The 22,211-nt window shown below is 48.4% G+C and overlaps 2 protein-coding genes and 1 pseudogene across 3 annotated transcripts; all 3 read left to right on the top strand.

The window, feature by feature from the left end:
* The first annotated feature begins 1,017 nt into the window (after positions 1-1,017).
* LOC115329128 lies at positions 1,018-2,518 on the top strand (annotated as a pseudogene).
* Positions 2,519-11,065: 8,547 nt separating this feature from the next.
* On the top strand, positions 11,066-13,098 carry LOC121837101. Its single transcript, XM_042292557.1, has one exon. The coding sequence runs from the start codon at positions 11,357-11,359 to the stop codon at positions 13,079-13,081; it is 1,725 nt and encodes a 574-aa protein (XP_042148491.1). The 5' UTR covers positions 11,066-11,356; the 3' UTR covers positions 13,082-13,098.
* Positions 13,099-13,730: 632 nt separating this feature from the next.
* Positions 13,731-16,716, top strand: LOC121046179. 2 transcript variants are annotated; one of them, XM_042292556.1, is made up of 2 exons: positions 13,731-14,781; positions 14,871-16,716. In XM_042292556.1, the coding sequence occupies exon 2, from the start codon at positions 14,959-14,961 to the stop codon at positions 16,654-16,656; it is 1,698 nt and encodes a 565-aa protein (XP_042148490.1). In that variant the 5' UTR covers positions 13,731-14,781; positions 14,871-14,958; the 3' UTR covers positions 16,657-16,716. The 2 variants fall into 2 exon arrangements, with proteins under 2 accessions (XP_042148490.1, XP_042148489.1); XM_042292555.1 differs by lacking the exon at positions 13,731-14,781 and having other exon boundaries at positions 14,798-16,716.
* The last annotated feature ends 5,495 nt before the right edge of the window (positions 16,717-22,211 follow it).

Here is a 22,211-nt window from a genome sequence, read left to right as displayed (position 1 = left end):
TTGTTGACCACATACACAACCCTTTCGAGCCAATCTTCATCTCGCACCACAGTTGAACTAGTACTTCGTGAAGAAGCTATGAACGACCTGTTCACAATGAGCGAGCTGGATGCTGCACTGTCTTCAGTAAGACCTTACACCTCTCCGGGACCTGACGGCATACAGTACAGTTATTGGATACACATGGGGAAGGACGCGCGAAAGCTTCTTTTGAATATATTCAACTCTTCATGGATCAATGAAAATGTTCCTGGCTCGTGGAAAGAGGCAAGGATTGTGCCACTTCTCAAGCCGTGCAATCGCCACTTCAATTAACTTCGTACCGTCCTGTCACGCTCGCGAGTAGCATTGGAAAAATCATGGAAAAAATGACTCACCGCCGTCTAGATTGGTATCTTGAACAGCAAGGAATATATCCAGAAATCATGCAGGGCTTCCGTCGAGGAAGGAGCTCTATTGATGGAGTCATTGACCTCGTAACTTACATACAACAGGAGCGAGCACATCGTAAAATCACAATAGCGGCTTTCTTAGATATCAAAGGAGCATTTGATAATATCACTCACGAAGCGATATTTCAGGCTCTCAGGGAAATTGGGATTGGGGGACACTTATATAGGTGGATAAGAAGCTACCTCACAGGTAGATCAATTTTTATGTCTACAGAAGAAGGAAACACGCTTTCATACCCGGTTACCCGTGGTGTCCCTCAGGGGGGCGTCCTCAGTCCTATATTTTTTTAATATCGCTCTCATCCGTCTCGCCAAAATACTGCCCCCAATCATCCAGGCATCTTTCTACGCCGATGATATTTGTATATGGGCTTCTGGATCTACACGGGTTCAAGCAAAAGCAAGAGTTCAGTCTGCACTAAAGAAAATGGCAACTTATCTTAATACCCGTGGGCTCGAAATTTCCATTGACAAATCAGCAGCTATTGCGTTCACCAGCCGAAGAATGGACAAATACCCCCTTAAGATAGGCAAACGAACAATACCATACGTTAAATGCCACTCATTTCTTGGAGTCACCATCGATAGGGGTCTGACCTGGTCACCTCATATTTTGTACTTGCGCAAAAAGCTTGCCAGTTTTAGTGTTCTTGCCCGCTTCATCGGTGGAACCACGTGGGGCGCGACAGTAAGATCCCTATTACAGATATACGTGGCCTTATTTGTCGGCTTACTTTGATATAGCGCTCCCATTTTACATGGCACGTGTCAAACCAACATCAAAGCTCTCAGAGCAGTTCAAGCACGTGGCCTCCGTGGCTGTTTGGGCCTACCAGCTTGTGCCGCGACTCTGGGCACAGTTGCCGAGACACGCGCCACACCTGTAGAGGTACTAATGATGCAGGAAACATTGAGAGTTCATCTAAGACATATTACTAATCATAGTCATCACTTACTGGCTGATCTTACTTATAAGCGACCTCACTCAGAGTATTCAAGAGCACTATCAAAAATGGAGCAATACATTCCTGATGATATAGGCTCGTTTAATCTTCCAACTATACCTCCATGGAGACTGCCTCTCCCCGTTGTGGAACTTGACATTCAAGGCATCAAGAAGAAATCAAATACACCATTGCTAGTGCTTAAGCAACTAACTTTATCCACCATTACCTGTTTACACGCGTCAAAAACTCACATATATACGGACGGATCATGTGTCAAAAAATAGCCCTACCGCAAGCATTGTGATTCCATCATATGTCACAACCAGAAACTTCAAACTTAGCCACAAGACATCTTCAACAGCGGCTGAACTTGTAGGACTTCATCAAGCCCTTCGATTTATAGTGACAAAGCCACCTCAGGCATGGATGATGTTTACAGATTCTAAGCCTGCACTCCAAAGCATCTGCACATACCTGCGGCGAAGTGAAAATGGACAAATTATTTTCGAACTTTTATGCCATCTTCAGAAATGTATTGATAGGAGACACTCTGTTGAGTTCCAGTGGATTCCTGGACACTGCAAGATCCGTGGAAATGAAGCTGCGGATGGTGCTGCGACTTCCGCCCATACTTTATTCCCCAACGTCGAAATACCCTACTCCAGAAGCGACGTCACTTCATTGATAAATCTCCACGCCCAAAATGCAACACAAAGTCTCTGGAAGAGCTCTGCACACCATTACCCTCCTCTATATCTACTGGATCCTGACCTAACATACCGTGTGTCACGTAACCTACCTTAGCGAACTGAAGCTGTTATACACCGATTACGTCTGGGCGTTTCCTACACACAGGAATTTCTGCACCGAATCGGAAAAACACACACTCCGAACTGTCCAGGATGTGATTGTGTGGAAACCATATCTCATTTATTATGTGAATGTGCACTTTACGATGCAGAAAGAGAACTCCTAAAGAGCATTCTCTGCGATCTAGACGACCGGCCATTTAATACGTTCAAAATACTAGGGGCCTGGGACTCACCACTTAAAGAGGAGAAGGCCGCAAACGCCCTCCTGCGATTTTTATCAGAAACTCACCTCGAGTTCTGTTTGTAAAAAGTTATCTAGTGTTCATTATTTGTTGTATAGAGGACTATCCGTTTTATAATTCCTGTAAGTGTACACGTGCGCAACTGAACTTCGCGCTGGCGTGTACAAAACTCGAGTGTTTTGGGTGAACATTGGTGACAATCCAGCACGCACTTTCAGTCTCTTAGTTTTAGTGTCATATGGGAAACTGCGGCATTCTCTTAATTATTGATTCTGCCCTCACAGCGTTAACGTGAGTGCTAGTGTGTTACCTTTATCTCCTCTACTTTTTCTTTCCTCCTTCTTTTATCCCCTCATCCCCTTCCCCAACTCAGAGTAGCCAACCGAGGCAGGCCGCCTTGGTTAACCTCCCTGTTTTCTCCTCCTGCCCTTACCTTCTTCTTCTCATCAACACGAAGTTGAACTTCTTTTTTTCTGCAGGTTGAAAACTTATGCACTGGACATTTGAAGTTGTTGTTAGAACCAGTGCATGATGGGTCTCCTTACTGAAAAAGTTGTCGCGGTGGCTCTCAACATTTAAACTTCTAAAGTAGGCAAGGAATGTCGTTTAAAACCCTTCTAGCCTCTCATCATTGACGTCACTGAAATGGCGGCTGTCCTTATTGTTTTTCTGAATATGTTGTTTGTTGTTGCTGGCGTCCATGACATTAAATCATTTATGCGTCATCACCATGAACTCTACAGTTGGGCCCATCGATGCCAACTGAATATCACATGTGTGGCCAGCTTGATATTTCATATACCTCAAAGCGGCTGTAACAGCTGGCGAGAGGTTCTGCACAGCCGGTCTCACGCACGTCTTCTCGATATCTGAGTGGTAGATGTGTCTGCGCGTTAGAAACCTGACCGGCTTTACTGTCAATCCTTGATGCTTTCTGAAGAGCTGTTTCAAAGGAGCCCATGAGATTTCTTTTAGGCCGGCGTTGGGTCGACCCGGTCGACGCAACGCTAAACGTTGCGTCGACCCAAAACGTCATATCCGGTTTTTTACAACGCATGGGTCGCAAAGCTTTTACATACTATATTGCTAATAAACTACTTTAATGTCAATATGTTATTAACTCATTACAAACCCATTAGTTTTTCAACAAAACGATATTGTTACTCTGATGTCATATCCGGCTTTAGATTAATTTAAAATACAAATGGGTCGCTTGTGTTATATACTTGCACTTGTTTGAAATTTGTTTTGATTATTATCTATTAAGTTAGTAAGGCAAACCCATGCCATCAATGACCAGGACCAAAAATCGCTGCCACCTCGCGCTCCGGTTCAAGAGTACGCACACATGTTTACAAATGGCGGCGCTATGGCAAGTCAGCTGTCGGGACTATTCGGTTATTTAGAGAATTTCATGTAGTTCTTAACAAATTAATGTATCAGTCAGCCCATGTATGCATCTTGATAATATAGCCTAGCCTGCATAACCTTCGCGATCCTAACTATCGCTGCTCACCAGAGCAGCACTGACCCCAGCGCGTCCTCCCCGCTCGCCGAAAACCGCTGAGCCACAAGCATGCAAGATCACGCTGGACCACTGCGCTGGACGCTCACGCGATGCCAGAAAATCACTGAAGGTGGAAGCCTCGCCGGCCTCGCGCCGAAAGCAATGTGTTCCCCATGCCTGCGAGCGAGCTGAGAAACACAAGTACGAGAATATTGTCTTGAGCAGCGTTTACACTGCACGAGAGCGCTTGCACACCAGGGGGGCTATGTTGCGCTTTTTGCACTCCCAGGAGACTAGGGAGAGGGAAGTGACGTCAACGACACAGCAAACGCAGATTGGGTGTTGATTTCGTTTTCTTCTGTCAACATCCAATCTGCATTTGCTGTGTCGTTGACGTCACTTCCCTCTTCCAAGTCTCCTGGGAGTGCAAAAAGCGCAGCATAGCACCCCAGGCCACCTCGGAGTGTAGAGCTTTTCGTTGCTTTGGCCTCTCCCTCCGTCGTCCTTGCATATCTCACGACGATAACAATGTCTTGCCTAAGCGTACCAGTGGTACGATCTCGGGAAGAACAGACCACTTTACCGAAGCCCAGTTACACGAGCATCCCAGCGGTTTCTGGGAAGAAGAGGCAGGAGGACATTCCCCTGCCTCCTCATCCCAGAAATATATATGCACTACATCAATAAGAGTGAATACAGAGTTACTTCTCTTGTGTTCCCCTTGTCCTCTTTTTTTTTTTTTTTTCGTGTTGTGTTTTTTAATGGGAGAATGTGAAAGTGTAAAATGCTTGGCATTGATTTTCCGAAGCAAATGTAGATGTGATGGATGCCTCGGGAAGAACTAAGGATTAATTTGAACCACTTCACTTCGGTTTTCTTTTCACATGCGTGAAAGACCTCTATTACACAGTAAGTAAAGCTACTGGTAGATTAATTGCTGCACATTTTCCCTCTTTAGTTACCTATCTATGATGCTAACCTTGAAGGTGCACTTATGTAAGCATTGACAATATTTTCATCTGTGTTGTACCCTGGAACCCAGCAAGCTTACACTGAGCTTACAAAAAAAAAAAAAATGGGAGGGCAGCTTTTATACTGTTAGCAACAACTGTAATCAGCCTTACTGAGAGCAACATGGTTGTTTATTTCTTTATTCTGTATTACCCTGTCAAGGTATTACAGTTGGAAAAGTAAAAGTTTGAAAAAAAAAAAAATTCTTTTACCTGCACCAGAAAACTTAAAATGCAAATTTGCAGGAATAATTTATTCGAGGCACCAAACATGATAACCACTGTGGGACCAGTCAGGCAATACGCATGCACGACCAAATGTCTGACTGGTCCTACGACATACCAGAAAGATTGTCGAACCTCATCAGGTGCCACCCACTCACTGCATCGTGTGTATTCACGCATAGGCGTAGACTACGGGGGGTCATCGGGGCTTGGTCCCCCCTAATGAGATCCGGGGGACTCCATCCCCCCCGGGCCCGGGCCATGATCCTTACCGAGACGCTGTTTCTAGTAGTGGCATGTAAACAAAATAATGCCCACGTTGCCTTTATTGACAAAATGCATGAAACATAGAATCCCTGCGTGCTTCGGGGGGGGGGGGGGGGTGCTTTTCCACTTGAGCGGAAAACACCTCCCCCCCCAAGAAGATGGAAAGTTTACGCCGCTGCATTCATGTGAGTCTGTGAATGTTGGTGTCTGATCGGGTTCAGCAGTCTTTTTGGCATGTCAAACAACCAGTCGGATGTCGAGTCGTGTATGGCCTGCCCGGGCCCCCAGTGTTTACCACATAAAATGTGGCATTTCGCAGTCATTAATACGCGGGAAGCAGCTGTCCAAGCGTAAATGTAAAACTCAAAAAATAAAAAAAGAAGTCATTGTTTTTTTGTTGTTGTTTTTTTTTACTAAAGGACTCTGACAACCGATATGACTGCAATATGCAAAAGTGGACAAATGACGAGAAAAAAACTTTCAGCCTCTCCACTGTGGTGAAGAAGGAAAACCAGCGGAGCTGAACAATGAAAAGTAACGGCTGGCCGCAAGTCAGCAAGCCAAAGTGGAAAGGCTGCCGCCACCCATGAACGACGGCGGCAACCAGATGCGTGGCTTGCCGCCGTCGCTCATAGATGGTGGTAGGTGTCCAGAGTTCGGTGTCTTCATTTCTTTGTGAGGGAAACGATCCTGGGGAAACTAGCCCTTAACAGCTCCGCTGTAAAAGTGGTTCCAGCAGGGCATAGAGAAGCTGCCACACAAGTGATGCAAGGGCATTCAGCTCCTGTGGGAGTCTGTCAAGGTGGACATGCGTGCCTACATCTAGGTGACCGGTATCTGCAGCAGAAAACAAAATTGTGAATCCAAATAGTATGCTTCTGGTAATTGGCTCTAGATCATGTGGCCACTTGTTCTGTCTGTGGGTTGGGGTGAACGCTGCTAGTTTTTCTGAAACATTTTCCGCGACTGCCATTACATGAGGAGAAAAAAAGTGGAACTGGGCGTCGATTAAAAATTTTAACCCGATTGACACCCTTCATTCAATTAATTAATTGGTCTCGTTCATAACTCAAAATTACATATATATATATATATATTTTTTTTTTTTATTTTTTTTTGCCTTTGCTTAATATGTGACAAACTGTGCAATATACAATTTTAATTACAAATCATCGTCGATATGTTGTTCTGTACAGTTCAGAGACACTCACACTCGCAGGTTATTACTTCAGCTGCTTGAGGCAAGGAAGTTTGTTCGTATTCTCCGGCAACAGCGGCCACCTTTGATTGTTCACAATAGTCTCTGCAGCACCAAACGGACACTCGCATGGCATTGAAGTGGCCGGGACACGTGTAAACTTCTGCACTTGTCTGGATTTACAAGTCTCGTCTTTACAGTTTACTTTAGGTTAAAATGTCACTGAAAATATGCCCTTCATATAGGTGTACTCATCCACATCTGCGTGGTGAAAGCATTTAATTTTTACTTTTGGTCTGTCAAAATTTTACCAATCAACCGGTTAAAAAAATTAATTGTGATTAAAGCATTAGGCGGTAGGTTAATCGACCAATTGCCCAGCCCTAGAAAGAACCAATGTGTGTTTCATATAGGTTATGAACATTAAATAATAAGTTACAAACATACAAAGAGGAGGGAAAAGAGTGTAAAGGTATGTCACTGGGGACAGTGCCTCTTCTGACCAAGACATGTGCCCCCCCATGCAAGGCTCCATTTCCCAACAATTCCTTTACAGCAGAGTTTTAGTTTATTCGCACGTAACAGTCTAACCGACTACATCCCGAAATAAGGGAAATCTGACAATAATTCGCAGTTGGGCTGCAACTCTGTACACTGAAGCCACCTGAGCAGGTTTCATCATAGGCCAGCATGCTATCTCAATGTCACCAGGGCAGTAAGTAAACAGGAACTGAAGACAGACTCAGATATGCAAAAAAAAGAGTAGTCGAGAAGATTTTGACGAGCGTGTTGGAACAGATGGAACAGTAAGAAAGCACAAAACGAACAGAAGGACGAAACAGACCTGTACAAGCTTTCAGTTTACAACAACATATATTTCTTGCCAGCAAACTCTGCACCAACAAACGTTGGTGGGGAAGAGGGGAAGGAGCGAGAGGGAGAAGAAAAGGAGAAGGGTGCACGAGGGGAGAGAAGGAGAAGGGAAGATAGCATTTTCGCATACGGAACATTGTAAAATCGGTATACTGGTTTTACGAGGTAGAACATGTACTAATCTCTGCAATGGAAATAAAAATATTGCACCACAATATCATGACAATTGTGCAAAGCCAAAGTGACTGTTTATTTTGTCTTCTACATCCACAGCCATTTCTTTCCACTAAAGGGTCTCGACAACTGAGGTCTTCCTGCATCTTGCACATGTTATCAGTAGACTACAGCTTAAAATGCTACAGTCTACCGACAAAAATTGTATTCATGCTATCAATCAGTCATGGTTTTATTGCGTGTTTCCAGGCAACTCTTAGACCTAAACAGGGGTGCACTCACCCCATCCAATAAAAAGAAAACCAACATTGTCACATCCTAATTAGCATACATGAGACTTCTTTTTGTTTTTTACATTGAAAAAGGAGCAGAGAAGTCAAGGTATTTATTGTCGCATTTATTATATGCCTGCTGAATCCTAGACAAAGGAGTTTCACAATGCAAATTACAAGAATGAAAAGGTGCCCTAAGCCTGGTTTGACATTAAGGAACATTGAATAAAATTTTACTACCGTCAAATACCGGGCAAGCGCCCACTCAAAATTTAGAGATAAACGCGAAAAAATGGGGGATGGGCACTTGTCCGATCATCAATTTTACATATAAATGTACTGTGCATATTTTTTCTATCTTAAAAATTTGGGTATGGGCGCTTAATATGGAACGGGCGGATGCACGGTATTCTATGGTAAGTAGAAATAAGAGATTTACAGCATTAATCAATTTGTAAAGAAACACCATATCACAAAGTAGTCACCTTATGGAAAGAGGTGAAAGTTGCCAAAAGATATGAATAACCATAATAAAATTGTTGTCCAATATGGCAATCATACATAGGCCTGACAAATCGTCACTGGGCATATTCCAACTTAAAGGGGCCCTGCAATCATATTCAAGCGTCTACCTTTTTTGCGGTTTCCACATCTCTTGGGGTTCGGGCAAGCCAGCGGGCACGGAGAGAGTAACTAAATATCAGTGCATCATATTTTAACCGGACGACGCGGAAACCTCCATCTACGGAGGCGACCCGCAGTGCCGAAAGCGCTCGATATGTGACGACATCAAGACGTTTTTGGTTCTGGCCTTACTACTGGTCAGAGCTGCTAAAAGCTTTTTTACTAGTCGAAATACAAAATATAAGTGGTGCAAACCATTTCAATTATTTATGAAAGTAGTTTTTGTTCAGTATTTTAGATCAGAAAAGAAACGAATGCAGTTTATAAAGTATGGAAACAAGGAATGACCCGTCGACATACCCACCACCCAGCGGTGGAAAAGGCGGCACATACTAGAAAGGGGTAGTGGGATCAGGCACCAACGAGCGGCGAGCGTAGAAACTTCCCTGATGTATGCAGCAGCGCTGCGGTCGCATGGGCTCGAAGATCCGACCGGTTCCGAGCATTCCGAAGGCCTTCGGTGAGCAGGTGTGGCTTGCGGTTTGGCAGTTTGGTAGCGTGCGGGCGCTCAGCAGCCGTGAGCGCCCGCTGAGCTCACTACCCCTCCTCTAGTTCACGGCCACTCAAGCCAGGACCAAGGACGTCATGAGGAAGGCTATTTTTTGCTTGTTTTTGTAATTTTAATTGGCCTATAACTTTTAAAATAAAGAAAAATCTGAGAAAAGTTTTATTAAGTAACTACATTCAGTGCGCTCAGGTTCGGTGCAAATTAAAAACCAGTTAAAAAGTTGTTGCAGGGCCCCTTTAAGCACTTGACTTACACTTATTGAATTCCAAACAATTTATGCAAATTCCATCCTTGGCCAAACTAACAAGCAAAAAAGCTGAATTGTCATGTGAAATGAGATTACGCCCAACAGAGTAGGGAATCGTAGAAGATTTTAGAGCGCAGCTCTTAGGGGCCCGTTTCCAGCCTGGGCGGCGTCGCCGTCGGCGTAACTGCGCCCTCCCTCTCCTCCTCCTCCCCCTCTTCCTCCTCCTCCTCCTCCCCCTCCTCCTCCCCTCATTGTGTAGTATGGTCCGGGCGGGTCACGTGACCTCGGGGGGAGGGGGTCAGATGACCCGTTTCCAGCCTGTGCGGCGTCGGCGTCGGCGTTGGCGTCGGCGTCGCCCCTCCCCCTCCTCCTCCCCCTCCGCTCCTCCTCCTCCCCCTCCTCCCCCGCCCGGTAAAGTTGGTAAAGGAGAGGGAGGGGGAGCAGGAGGGGAGGAGGACTAGCAGGCATGATCACGAGGGAGGAGGAGGAATATACCCTCCACTCCTACTCCTCAAGAGCTGCGCTCCAATTCGGCGTTACAGGAAGTTGTAAACGGCTTTCACTTTTTTTCAATGTGAGCAATGAAAAACGGGCAGGAATTAACGAACATTCTAAGATCATTTTTGCAGCAGGGGCCGCAAAAGCAGGGGTCACAAAAGGCCCTGCTGGGCCTTCTGCGGCCCCCGCCGCTTCCTGTTTGGGCTAACCCCATGACTGGGCAAGCCCTAGTCTACTGTGCCTCGGCACGCTTCGCCTCTTGGCTGTTAACCATGGGTGCTGTTCCACTTTCTTAGGCATTGAGCCGTCTTAGCCTCAATCAAGACGTATGTGCTCGGTCATCTAAAATTGCTATACTACCTCCTTGATTTAGGAAGCTCTTTGACCAAGTTGCACCTGCCTGTCCGAGGCAGGTTTTTCTTTTTTGAATGTGGTAAGTTTTTTCGTTTATATTTTCACTCCAAACTTGCACCACGTGTACTCCGTTTCACCTTATGTTGTACCCCAGAGAAGGCAAGAAGCGTGAGCTCATAGCGTTGGGAGCTGCTCTTAACGCACGAGAGCTTGTGCCGCCGAGATGTGCCCTAGAGCATGGAGCTCGCGCTTGTAGCCTTTCCTGCGGTACATCATAAGGTGAAACAAAGGCCGTGTTCCAAAATTTACTCGATCTTACTCCAGGGTAAGGGTTTCGTACCCTTGGCGTTCTAAAAGCTACCGGCGCCCAGCGTTTTTCAATCTGTGCTGTCACGTGATACGATCTGACTCGAATCCATTTTGGTAAGATTTGAAACAGCCCCAGTCTCGTTTTTTTTTTCTTCTTAAATTATGTTAAAGAAGTAAAGGGTGAGCGACAGGGTTATCACAGATGACTTTTTGCCAAAGTCAAGTGGAAGAGAAGTACTGTTTCGCGATATTTTCTTATATTATTTATGATCAACATGCCACACCTGCTTTCGCAAGTTTATATTTTTTTTCTTGAGCAACGTGACCTAGTGGTTTCATTCAGTAGCAATAAACCTAGTCATTACAATACACTGTTGCTGCGTTACACGTGATCATGACGAAGTGACTTAATGCCCCTCTGTAGCAAATCGCAGCACACAACGTTGGGGAACTTATTTTTTCGGACAGTCTGGGAGGAAGAAGAGGACGCCGAAGCGAACGGACTAGTTCCTATCGGCTCCGTCATTTATGGTTAATTTCGCAGTATTAATTTGCGCGATTCAAGGTCTTGTGTATCCCAGTGAGTTTGTGAAGTCGAGAGACGCCAACGGATAACAAAGTTCCCAAAGGTACGCCTTTTTTGCCGAAATAACAGACATTTTCCACCACCGTCGTGCGCGGGGCCGCTAGGCCTAGGTGTGCTCCACGAGCGATAGGCCTAGTCGCTGTCGCTCCTGCCGCGGCTCGCCGTTTCGGCGGCGGCCACTAAGCCCCGAGATGGAGGGGACGTCCGCTCGGGCAACGATCTTCGACTCCCAAATGTGCGTGCAAGTTCAAGGCGAAGATCTTTCACCAGAGGAATTCCACAGCGGCACTGGATGGACGCAAGTGGGGGAACGCATGTCCAGACTACGTCAACGAGACCTTGTCGCGAAGCTCGCCGGCACCGACAACCAAGTAAGCAAGAATGCGAAGGGTAACAAGAACGTTAGAGCCTCGGCCATCAAGGCAGCGAGAATGCCAGCCATGCCGCTGGAGGAAAACAAGATCGTCATCAGACCCCGTGGGGGATTGGACATTACCAAGATTGGCACCACGACCGTCGCCACGGCCATTCTCGCCGCGGCCAAGATTACGACTGAAGAGAACGCATCAGACACCATTTGCCCAAACGCGCTACAAAACATCATGGTAGTCAGCACGCCTAAGGAGGAAAACGCCGTCCGCTACGCGAGAATTCAAACGATATCCATTCAAGACAAGACCTTCGAAGTCAGCGCGTACCGCACGGCGCCGCACGACACCGTGAAGGGCATCATCCGCGGCATCCCTGTCAACGCGAGTGCCGAAGAACTCGACAGCAACATTGTAAACGACAGAAACCCACTCGCCGTAGGAGCCAAAAGAATCGGCAACACGACCACGATCATTGTAGCCTTCGGAGGACCCAAGGTACCGAACTTTGTCCGATACGGTGTCACGCTCATACCGTGCAACCTGTATAGAAAGCAAATAGACGTCTGCCACCAGTGTGGCCGGGTCGGGCATCGCAAGGACGTGTGCCCAACTCCAACCAACCGCATCTGCAGGGGCTGCGGCCAAACAAACCCAAAGGAAGACCACAAATGTACGCCCAAATGCAAACTTTGCGGAGGCGCTCACTTGACCGCCGATAGAGAATGTAAAGCCAAATACAAGGTTCCCTACGTCGTCCGCAAGCGGCAGTGGGAGCGCCGAAAGCAAAACGTCAGCGACTGGCTGCCGTCGGAGAGCAACTTCCCGCTACTCGACGAGCCAGCTGCCCGCAAGTCAAGGACGCCATCGAGAAACCGCGCGCCGTCGAGAAATAGCAGCAGCAGGAGCCAGAGCAGAGACGCGCGACAAACAAAAAGCCAAAGATCAAAGTCGCGCGAGAGAGTCAGTTGGGCCGACGCCGCACGAGGTATCAAGAAGACCAATTCGAACGACAATGCCAAGAAAGAAGACAAAGCTTCAACCAAGGAACGAGAAATCAACGAGGCCCTGAAACAGGAGAACGCGTCCCTGCGAGCCACCATCAACAACCTCACCAAGGAAATAGCGGAGATTCGCAACGTCTTATGCACCATCGAACAGCCAAGATCCTGCCCGAGCGACAACAACAAGGTCGAAGAAGCTACGACAGACGGAGATAAAGCACCGGCACCGAAGAAAAGGGCCTTCGAATTGCGTAAGACCACGAAAAACGTAAGCAGCTGCAGCTCCGGCAGCAGCAGCTCCGGCAGCAGCAACAACAATGTCGAGGCGAAACTCAGCAGCCTCGAGGATATGATCAAATCGATGAAGGAAGCCATCCAAGCCTTCCAAACGGAGAACGTCAACAGACTCAATAACCTGGAAAGGAGCTTGCAACTAACCCTAAGCAACCCAACGTTCGGGCCCCTACAGCAGCAAGTCAACCAAGCGCAGCAACCCGGAGAACTTCGAATAGGACCATCATGGCCTCCAGCTCCACAGGCATAACGATGTGGCAGTGGAACTGCCGCGGCTTAGTCAAGAAAAGGGCAGTTGTCCAGCAACACATTGAGCACGCTGCGCGCAAGCCCGACGTGCTCCTACTCCAAGAAACGCTAACGGAAAAGCCGTCCCTCCCCGGCTACAGGGTGCACGCGGGCCCGTCCGACGGCAGAGGTCTGTGCACCCTGGTCAGGAAGGGTCTCACCTTCGTCGAACATCGACTAAGCAACGTCAGGATCGAACACACGCTCACCGAACTCATACCGACCAAGCAAAGAAAAAACAGCATCTTCATTTTGAATATCTACAGTAACCCATCGCAGAGACTGCAGAGGTTCAAAGCCATTCTTCACAAGGCAAGCACGACGGCCGGCCAGAGCACGCTGGTCGCGTGCGGCGACTTTAATGCTATGGATCCGGCGTGGGGCTACGTCAAGAGTAATGCGAAAGGCAGAAACCTATCCCACGATGCGGCGGAGCTCGACTACACACTCATAACCGACCCGGCTCTCCCAACGAGAATGGGCAACTCCGTGTCCCGAGATACCACCCCTGACCTCACGTTCGTCAAGAACAATGAACCGATCACGATCACGTGGAGGAACACGGGGATGGACCTCGGCAGCGACCACATGATAGTGGAAATAGTCATACCGGAGCAGAGCAGTGCTAATGTCAGGAAACATACGTGGATCGATTGGACCGCATTCAGAGATAACAGAAATCAGGAGGCGGAAGAAGAGACCGAAATTGATGACATCGAAACATGGACCAACAAGATCATTCAAGACGTTCAAAACTCAACCAAGAACATAGAAACAGACCTCGAAACGAACACAATGGACAGCCGACTGGCACACCTCATCGAGGCCAAGCAGTCCATACTCAACAGATGGAAAAAGCTACGCCTCAATCGTAGGCTACGGAAAAAAGTCGCAGAACTTAACAGGACAATCGAGGAATACTGTCGCACGCTATGCGCCCAACAATGGGACGAGATATGCAACGCCGCCGACGGACAGATGCATAACGGGAAAACGTGGAACTTGCTTAGGCATCTGCTCGACAAAACTAAGACTAAGTCACACCAAAGAGACCGACTGGCGAAACTCATCCATCGAGAGGTCACTAAACACGGAGCCGAGCATGTGACGAAGCGCATCAGCGACAGATACCTGCCGACTACTCCAACGGAGTGCCACGGGCCGTACGGGGGGCTACGCAACGAGCGTCTTGACAGAGACATAGACGTAGAGGAGGTTCGCACGGCGCTGCAAGACCTCAACAGCAAGTCGGCGGCCGGACCGGACCGCATCACCAACAAAGCACTCAAGAACCTCGACGACAAATCCATCGAAAGTCTCACGAGCTACTACAACAAATGCTGGAAAACGGGAACGCTGCCGACGCAGTGGAAGAAGGCCAAGACTATCCTGATCCCCAAGCCGGGCAAGCCACCAGACACCGACAACCTCCGACCCATATCGCTCACGTCTTGCATGGGCAAGGTGCTGGAGCACGTCCTGCTCAAGAGGTGGCAGGAATACCTCGAGAAAGAGGACCTCTACCCGGAAACGATCATCGGCTTCAGGCAGCACCTCAGTACCCAAGACGCAATGATTCAACTCAAGCACCAGATCATCGACGGCAACACCAGCGACAACAAAGCGATATTGGGACTCGATCTGCAGAGCGCCTTCGACAAGGTGAAACACTCGGCGATCCTATGCCAAGTCTCGAAACTCAACATGGGAGAGAGATCATACAAATACATCAAAGATTTTCTCACGGACAGAACTGCCGAGCTCAGAGCGGGGGATCTCCAAGCGCAAGAGAAGAAGCTGGGAAGCACAGGCACACCTCAAGGATCAGTCATCTCGCCGATGCTTTTCAACCTGGTGATGATAGGAGTGGCCGAAAGGCTCGGAAACATCAAGGAAGTTCGACACACGATATACGCGGACGACATAACGCTGTGGGTGGAAGGGGGCAGCGATGCCCACATCGAATCCACTCTACAGGCGGCTGTCGACGCGATCGAAGACCACCTTGACGGAACGGGGCTCAGGTGCTCGCCGAGCAAGTCGGAGCTCCTTGTATACCCGCCCGTCAAGCACCGCAAACCCAAGAGCAGCCCGAGAAACTACGAGGCAATCAAAGTGAAGAGCAGAGAAGGAAACGAGATCCCAAGAGTCACCAAGATCAGAATCTTAGGAATGACGATCGAGACGCACGGCAGAAACGGTGACACTGTCACCCGGCTCATAGCGAAAGCGGCAAACGCCACGAGACTACTCAAGCGAGTCACGACCAAGAAAAGTGGAATGAGGGAAGAGAGCCTGATCAGACTCATCCACTCGTTTGTCATATGCCACGTAGCGTACGTGGCGGCCTACCACAAGTGGAAGAAGAGCGAGAGAAACAAGATAAATATACTCATCCGTAGGGCCTTCAAGACGGCAATGGGACTGTTCGAAACAACGAGCACCAACCGCCTCCTGCAGCTGGGGGTGCACAATACGCTAGAGGAGATAGCGGAAGCCCAACGCAACGCTCAACTCGAAAGACTATCTACGACCAAGGCCGGCCGGAAAATCCTGGACAACCTGGGAGTTGGCTACCAAGGCAGGGAGCGGACGCAGCTCCCCATCCCCGATGAGATCAGGAACAACATCAGAGTGGACTCTATACCGAGGAACATGCACCCGGAGTATAACAAAGGGAGGAGAGCGGCGAGAGCCAGGGCCCTGATAGATCAGCACGCGGCCGACGGACACGCACGCTACGTGGACGCGGCTGAATACGCCAAGCTACACGGTTTCACGACAGTTGTCGTCGACGCGACCGGCACCGTTCGCACGACCGCCAGCACGAGATGCACCAAGGCAGAACAAGCGGAGGAGGTAGCCATCGCCCTGGCCATCGCCGACCGCGACTGCCACACGGTGCTGTGTGACTCGAGGCAGGCAGTGAGGAATTATGCCAAAAGCATGATATCGAAGGAAGCGGTGCGCATACTGCAGTCAACCAAGAACGACGGCGGCAGCAAACAAGTGAGAATCAAATGGTTCCCCGCGCACGCGGGCGAGGCGTCGGATCGAAACGCCAACCACAACGAGACAGCACATGCCGAGGCGCGCGCGCTAACGGACCGCGCCTCGACCGACTGGCCGCTGTGGTTCAGCACCAAGGACCGAATGACCGACTACAACGAGATAACCAAGGCTTTCCGCCTAGCTCGCAGAACTCTCCCACCACCTTGCTCGGGGCTCAGTCGAGAACAAGCCGTTTTATTTAGACAGCTGCAGACGGGCTCACTCCCCAGCCCGTTGCTGATGCATAGAATGTATCCCGAGGCGCACCCGACAGACAAGTGCAGAGTCTGCCGAAGGGAGACGGCCGGCTTCGCACATATGCTGTGGGATTGTATCAAGTACCCGGAAGAATCAAAGTCTGGGAGCATCCCGCTGCGACTTGAAGCAGCCGCAGGGAGCGATAATCAAGAACAACAACTCTGGGCCGTCCAGCAGGTCATCGGGGCGCTGGCCCGGCAGGGACCCAGCGCCCAGAAGACGATGTAGGCCCCGTCCGGAGCGCGCGCGCAAGCGCGCGTTTTACTGCAGGCTAAAATAAAGTTTACCCACTCCACTCCACTCGGACAGTCTAAAATAGGTTAGACGCATCAGGGTTTATACTGTACACTCAAAGACCATATTCTAACGGGCTGACTGCTACTATTTTAATTACCTTTTTCTCCTAAGCACTTTTCCGCTGCGGTGCTCTAAGTCGCACTTGTTAACATAGTCAAACCTGAGACACACAAGGAGGAAGGCGGCACGTAAAAAGGACACGCACATATACACACACCGTCTCTGCCCTTCTGTGGACGTTACGAGCGGGGTGCAGCAAAGATCTGTGGGCAAAACCACGAGAAATAGGGTGTGCGAATAGTGGTTCAAAGCTCATAGTGCTGCGTAATTCCTAACCCTCACAGTACGAAGGAAACACACGAGATACCAGATACCAGTTCTGTTTGCCGTGTTGAAGCTATGAATTACGCTGCGCTATTCGGTGCTAACTTCACAAGTACTCGCACATCACGACGAAGTCTTCGAACGAGATGGTTGCTGCATGCCGGCAGCATTTTCAAATCATGATAGCGGTGATGAAACCGACCTGCCTGTCCCACAATGTCCCGCTCTCGCTGATCCCGCCGAGGCTGTGCTAGAGTGACATTGTAACACCGGTAAGCACCACTTTGAAACGCTGCATCGACTATCCCGCGACTCAGTTTTGGCCATCTTGAAATCGCTTCAAGCAACAAACACAACCAGCGCCTCCTAGCAACGCATAGTTGCTTCAGACTACCGCTAGAGCTCAAGTGGGCGCTGAAAGTGTCAGCGTGCCACGCCCGCCACGCTATCAAGGCGAACGTAGCGGCGTAGCCAGCGTAGCTTCCCAGGGACAGGAAACCAAACAAATTAGTTGTTAGTTGTTTATAGTGGACGAGTTTAGCCTGCCAGAACATGGCGACATTGTAACCCACTGTAGATAAGCAATTTAGCCAGTGCAGTACGTTTGCTAGCCTGGGGTCTTTACATGCCTTGCAAGTGACGTCACACTAGGGAACATCTAGGGAACATCTAGGGAAGGACAGGGCCCCGCACCATACTGGTGGTTGACTTCACACCGCGGGGACGCGCTTACCAAGGCGTAGGATGACGCTAACGGCCCGGACATGCGCTAACATGCACCATATTTTCAACAAAGGTACCGTGAACGTAGAAAAACGTGCTGAGGTTACGATAATGACGTTTATCTAGTACGTGCGGAAATTTTCGGCATTGGTGCGATTGCGCTACGAGCAGAAAGTTTCGAAATGCCGCCGACGAAGTTTTGACGCGAAGAAATGCCGTGTCGCCGAAAAATGAAAAAGCTTAATTGCGGGCTTCATCATTTGACGAGTGGCTCCAGGGGTCGCTTGTAGAAAGATTGTTACGATTTTGCGAAATGCTGGTAAACAATGCAATGTAACCGTCATAATCTGAACCCTGAGACAAGGATAAATCAAATAACGGACAAGAAACTCATTGTCTCGGGGTTTATATTATGATGTTTCCTAACCGGCTCGCCTGCATACTTTCGCTCCTTGCAAAGGTTATCGTATCGCGGGCAGCGGATGGTACAAACCGATGACCCGGCGGCGGCGGCTCGGCGAGCTTGCACATGGGGGCCGCCGCCGACCGATCGCAGTCGGGCCGGGCTCGCGGCGCGACACTCGCACGGATTCGGCCGGGAGCCCCGAAGGTGCGCTCGAAGCGTGAAAACGGCGTTATGCAACGAAGGCCAAAGGCCATATACACCAAGAACGAGAAAACGCCGATGCGAAAGCGTGCGCGAACGTAAACAACGGTAGAAAAGTGTCGTCGTTCGCCGCTATGAAATGCGTCCCGCAAACTCGATAATCCGCGGCCGCATCCCTTTCCTGCCGCTCGTACTTTATCTAACTTGACGGCTACTCTGTCTCGCGGGGCATGCCGACGAAACGATCGGACGATCATCGGGATACGGGGTAATTGCTACAGCCGAGCGCGGCGCAGTTTACCATTGCTCTCGCTGCGAAGGGCCGTCGAGTCAACCACCAGCATGGTAGATACCGGTGTTCGACGTCATCAAGTGACGTAGGTGCAAGGCATGTGCACCACACAGTAGTGATACGCGACCGCACGCCGGTACGATGCTCATCCCGCTCGAAACGGGCAGGGGTGGGGATTGAACCAAGGATCCCTGGGTTCTGCAGCGCGAGCTTTCGCTCCACGTGCTCCGAGCTGGTGTGCGCTAGCCCACTCGGTCTCAGATCCCCCCCCCCCCCCCCCCCCCCCACTCCCCGGGGACACACCATGCCCTGACCGTTCCCCGACTGCGCCAGCAAGGGAAAAGAAGAGGACGGAAAAACACAAACCTTCAAACAAAGCTGTCAAAGCTACTCTCGCGAGCAAGTGGCTGAGACGTGCAACAAACGTAGCAACACTCTACTTGCGCGAGCAAATAGAGTGTTGCTACGGCGCCTCCTTTGCACAAGAGCGCGTGCAAATAAGACGCAAGACGAAGCCACGTGGCCACATATATTTCTTGCAACAGTGCTATACTCCGTTTCATACTTAGCGTGCAACACTGTCAAAGCTACTGGCGCGAGCGCGTGGCTTCATCTATGGTTTTGTTTGCGCGAGAACACGTGCAAATGATCAACGAGGTCAAGCCCCATGCTCGCGCCAGTAGCTTTGAGAGCGTTGCGCACTAAGTATGAAACAGAGTATAGCAGGGCGGGACTGCAGCGTCTCCTTTGTGCTACGTTGTCAAAGCTAGCTTAGCCTCCACAGTGCTCCAACTCCATCACAAATAGTTGCGCGAACGCATGCGAATGAAATGTAATAGACAAAGCCACGCGCTCTCGCAGCAGTGCGGGGCTGCTGCACATTGAAGCTACGCTAGTTTTGACAATATACCACAAGAACAGATAACATAGAACCAAAAAGTTTATGCCACAAGTGCATGAGGCTAGTTCTGCCTGTCCAGTGACCTCAGCTCATCCGAATTATTTTGTTTACACGAGAAATCGCGCACAAAAGACACTTTTCAAAACCACACTCGCACCCGCGCTGATTTGTCAGCACTGGAGATGTTATCTACAAATTCACAACCCAGCAAACACGTGTTTCTTGCCTTGGTAAGCATGGACACGAACAGAGAGAATGGCACCACCTCAGCACGTGCATGTTCGCCGCGTCGGAAAGTGCAAAGCACCTGCCATGGGCGCGAACGCTAAAATGGGGATGGCGCGTCCCTTGATCGCATACCGGGGCAACGAATACGCACATACTATAGTGTAAAGCTGCGCGTTGGGTGATACAGCGTGACAGCCCAATTCCGATTTAGGCAAGGACAGGTCCCGCTGTACCGTATAAACGAAAGGATGCATCAGGAGAGGGTGCTGACGCTGAAGGTTTTAGTTTGTCTGTGACAGGTAAGCGGTACTATGAACATAGTATCTACAATAATATATACATTATAAATATAGAAATATTCTAAACAAATATATTACATGTGCATGCCAAACGGTGTGCGAACTGCAAGGAAAAGAAATGTTCACGGTGTATACAAAATAATAAAAAATGAGTGATCTGTTATCTAAATCTAAAGTTGTCAAAACTAAAAAAAATTTGGGGCCAGAGGATTATGGTCACTACTCTACTCCGTCTCACAAATGTCTGCAGTAAAGACGGCACACGCGTGTGACCATAGCTCAGCAGAATCTCGTGCGTCAAAGACACTTCAAAACCACGCGCTCGTGATCGCAAAGATCAGCACTGCAGATCTTTTTGGGATGGAGTACAGGCTGTGTAGTCTGTAAATACATCTGACCGCCGCCGTCATGTATACCTATGTACATTACGTATTTTACTACAACACTGTAATGTACCAATTCTTTCATGATGAAGCACGAGCCAAATTACTCCAGCATCAAGTAGCATGGCAACGTATACGGTACACACGCTGAACGCACTCGCCTTATCAGTATAGGCAGTATAGAGTATTCACTGGACGCCATATTTGTGGGTGCTGTCTAGAGCGCACGCTCAGAAAGAGCTCACATTAAAAGGCTGATAAGACCGGCAATCTTGATGGTGCGGAGTGCACGTATTAAAATAACTGTGGAAGCTCGCCGTCAGCACGCGCTCAGCAGTCGCGCACATAGCTATGGCCGCCAGTGATTACTCCCCATAACACGTTCGAGATAGTAAATAATCATAATAAAACGTTGATGAGTTCTTGTCCAAAGTGCCATTTGTATTAGGTTTCTGCTTTAGCTGAAGTGTGTGTGATTCGTGACGGCCTTGCATATCTTCACCTAATCTCAAATGTTTTACCAAAATGAAAAAAAAAAAAAAAAAAAAAAAGTTGCTTTTACGCAAGACAGGGTAAGGGGTAGAATGGGAGGAGAGGGAGTGGAATTCGGGGCGCCTTGGCACGGCCCAAAAGTGGTGTATGGCAGTGTGAAAACCATGTAAATGCATTCCATCAAAGTATAGCAAACAACAAATATTGTTTTCATTGGAGACTCGTGTTTTTCCCCGAAGAACTATTTAGACAATTTTCCTGTTTTGAAAAATGAGTCACGCAAGCGTATTTTAAATTTTTGTTACAGACGAAAGCTTATGTAATACTGCAAAATCGATTATATTTACCGGAGAGGTGCACCTTGAGCCCATGGCCCCGCGTATAAGCCGCAAAAAATTGCTGGCACTGCGTTGTGATATTGTATAATATATATATATACGTATATCTATATACGTGTGCTGCATTGTATAGTAGAATTTGTGCCAACTTCCTCAGGTAACAAAAGCAAATATTTCTTAATTGACTGAAATTTATGTCATCTTCACGTTTCTAGAAAGCGTGGAAGGGTTGTAAGTTCTCTTTAGACGCGTTGGTTTTCGGTGAAAATGAGTGCATGCTGTTGACATAGAGCATAGCATACGCTACGAGTGATCCCAGTCAATCCAGCTGCGGCCCATCGTAAGGTCAAACGGAGTAGACTAACTTTGGGACGACGGACATGTCGCTTTGTTCAGCTAGCCGGCGATTGGACAAGAGTCAGAAATGGGCATATATATATATAAAGTCGATGCAGCCGTTAGCCACTCCGGTCTCAATAAGTTAAGGGCGCGCGGAGGGTGACAACAACATACCCTACAACTACAACAAAAAAAAATATATACAAGGAAAGATTACCTAAATAATTGGTGAATTTGGGCCTATCTTAAAACACGGACGAGAAATATTTTCTAACTGGTTAGTTTAAAACGTTTGTTCTATATGAATGTATATTTCAGCTCGAAAAATATACGAGGGCCCTTTTTCGACACCCAAAGTATATTTAACAATTACCGCGATATCGGATGATTGATGCACTGAAAATAAAATCCGACATGGAATTTCAGTTTTTTGTGCACTTTTTTCAGCGTTTGGATTCTACAAGAATGATAAAGTTAGAAACAAAAGCGTCTTATGCATTATCCACACCAGCGATTACGTCGATTTTTTAAAACGAAGAAAAACGTTCTATGGTTCCCTT

The sequence above is a fragment of the Ixodes scapularis genome, unplaced genomic scaffold (assembly GCF_016920785.2).
Source record: "Ixodes scapularis isolate PalLabHiFi unplaced genomic scaffold, ASM1692078v2 PGA_scaffold3__209_contigs__length_174095766, whole genome shotgun sequence".
Taxonomy (NCBI): domain Eukaryota; kingdom Metazoa; phylum Arthropoda; class Arachnida; order Ixodida; family Ixodidae; genus Ixodes; species Ixodes scapularis.
The sequence above is the reverse complement of the archived record's forward strand: the minus strand, read 5'-3'. Positions and strand labels throughout refer to the sequence as shown.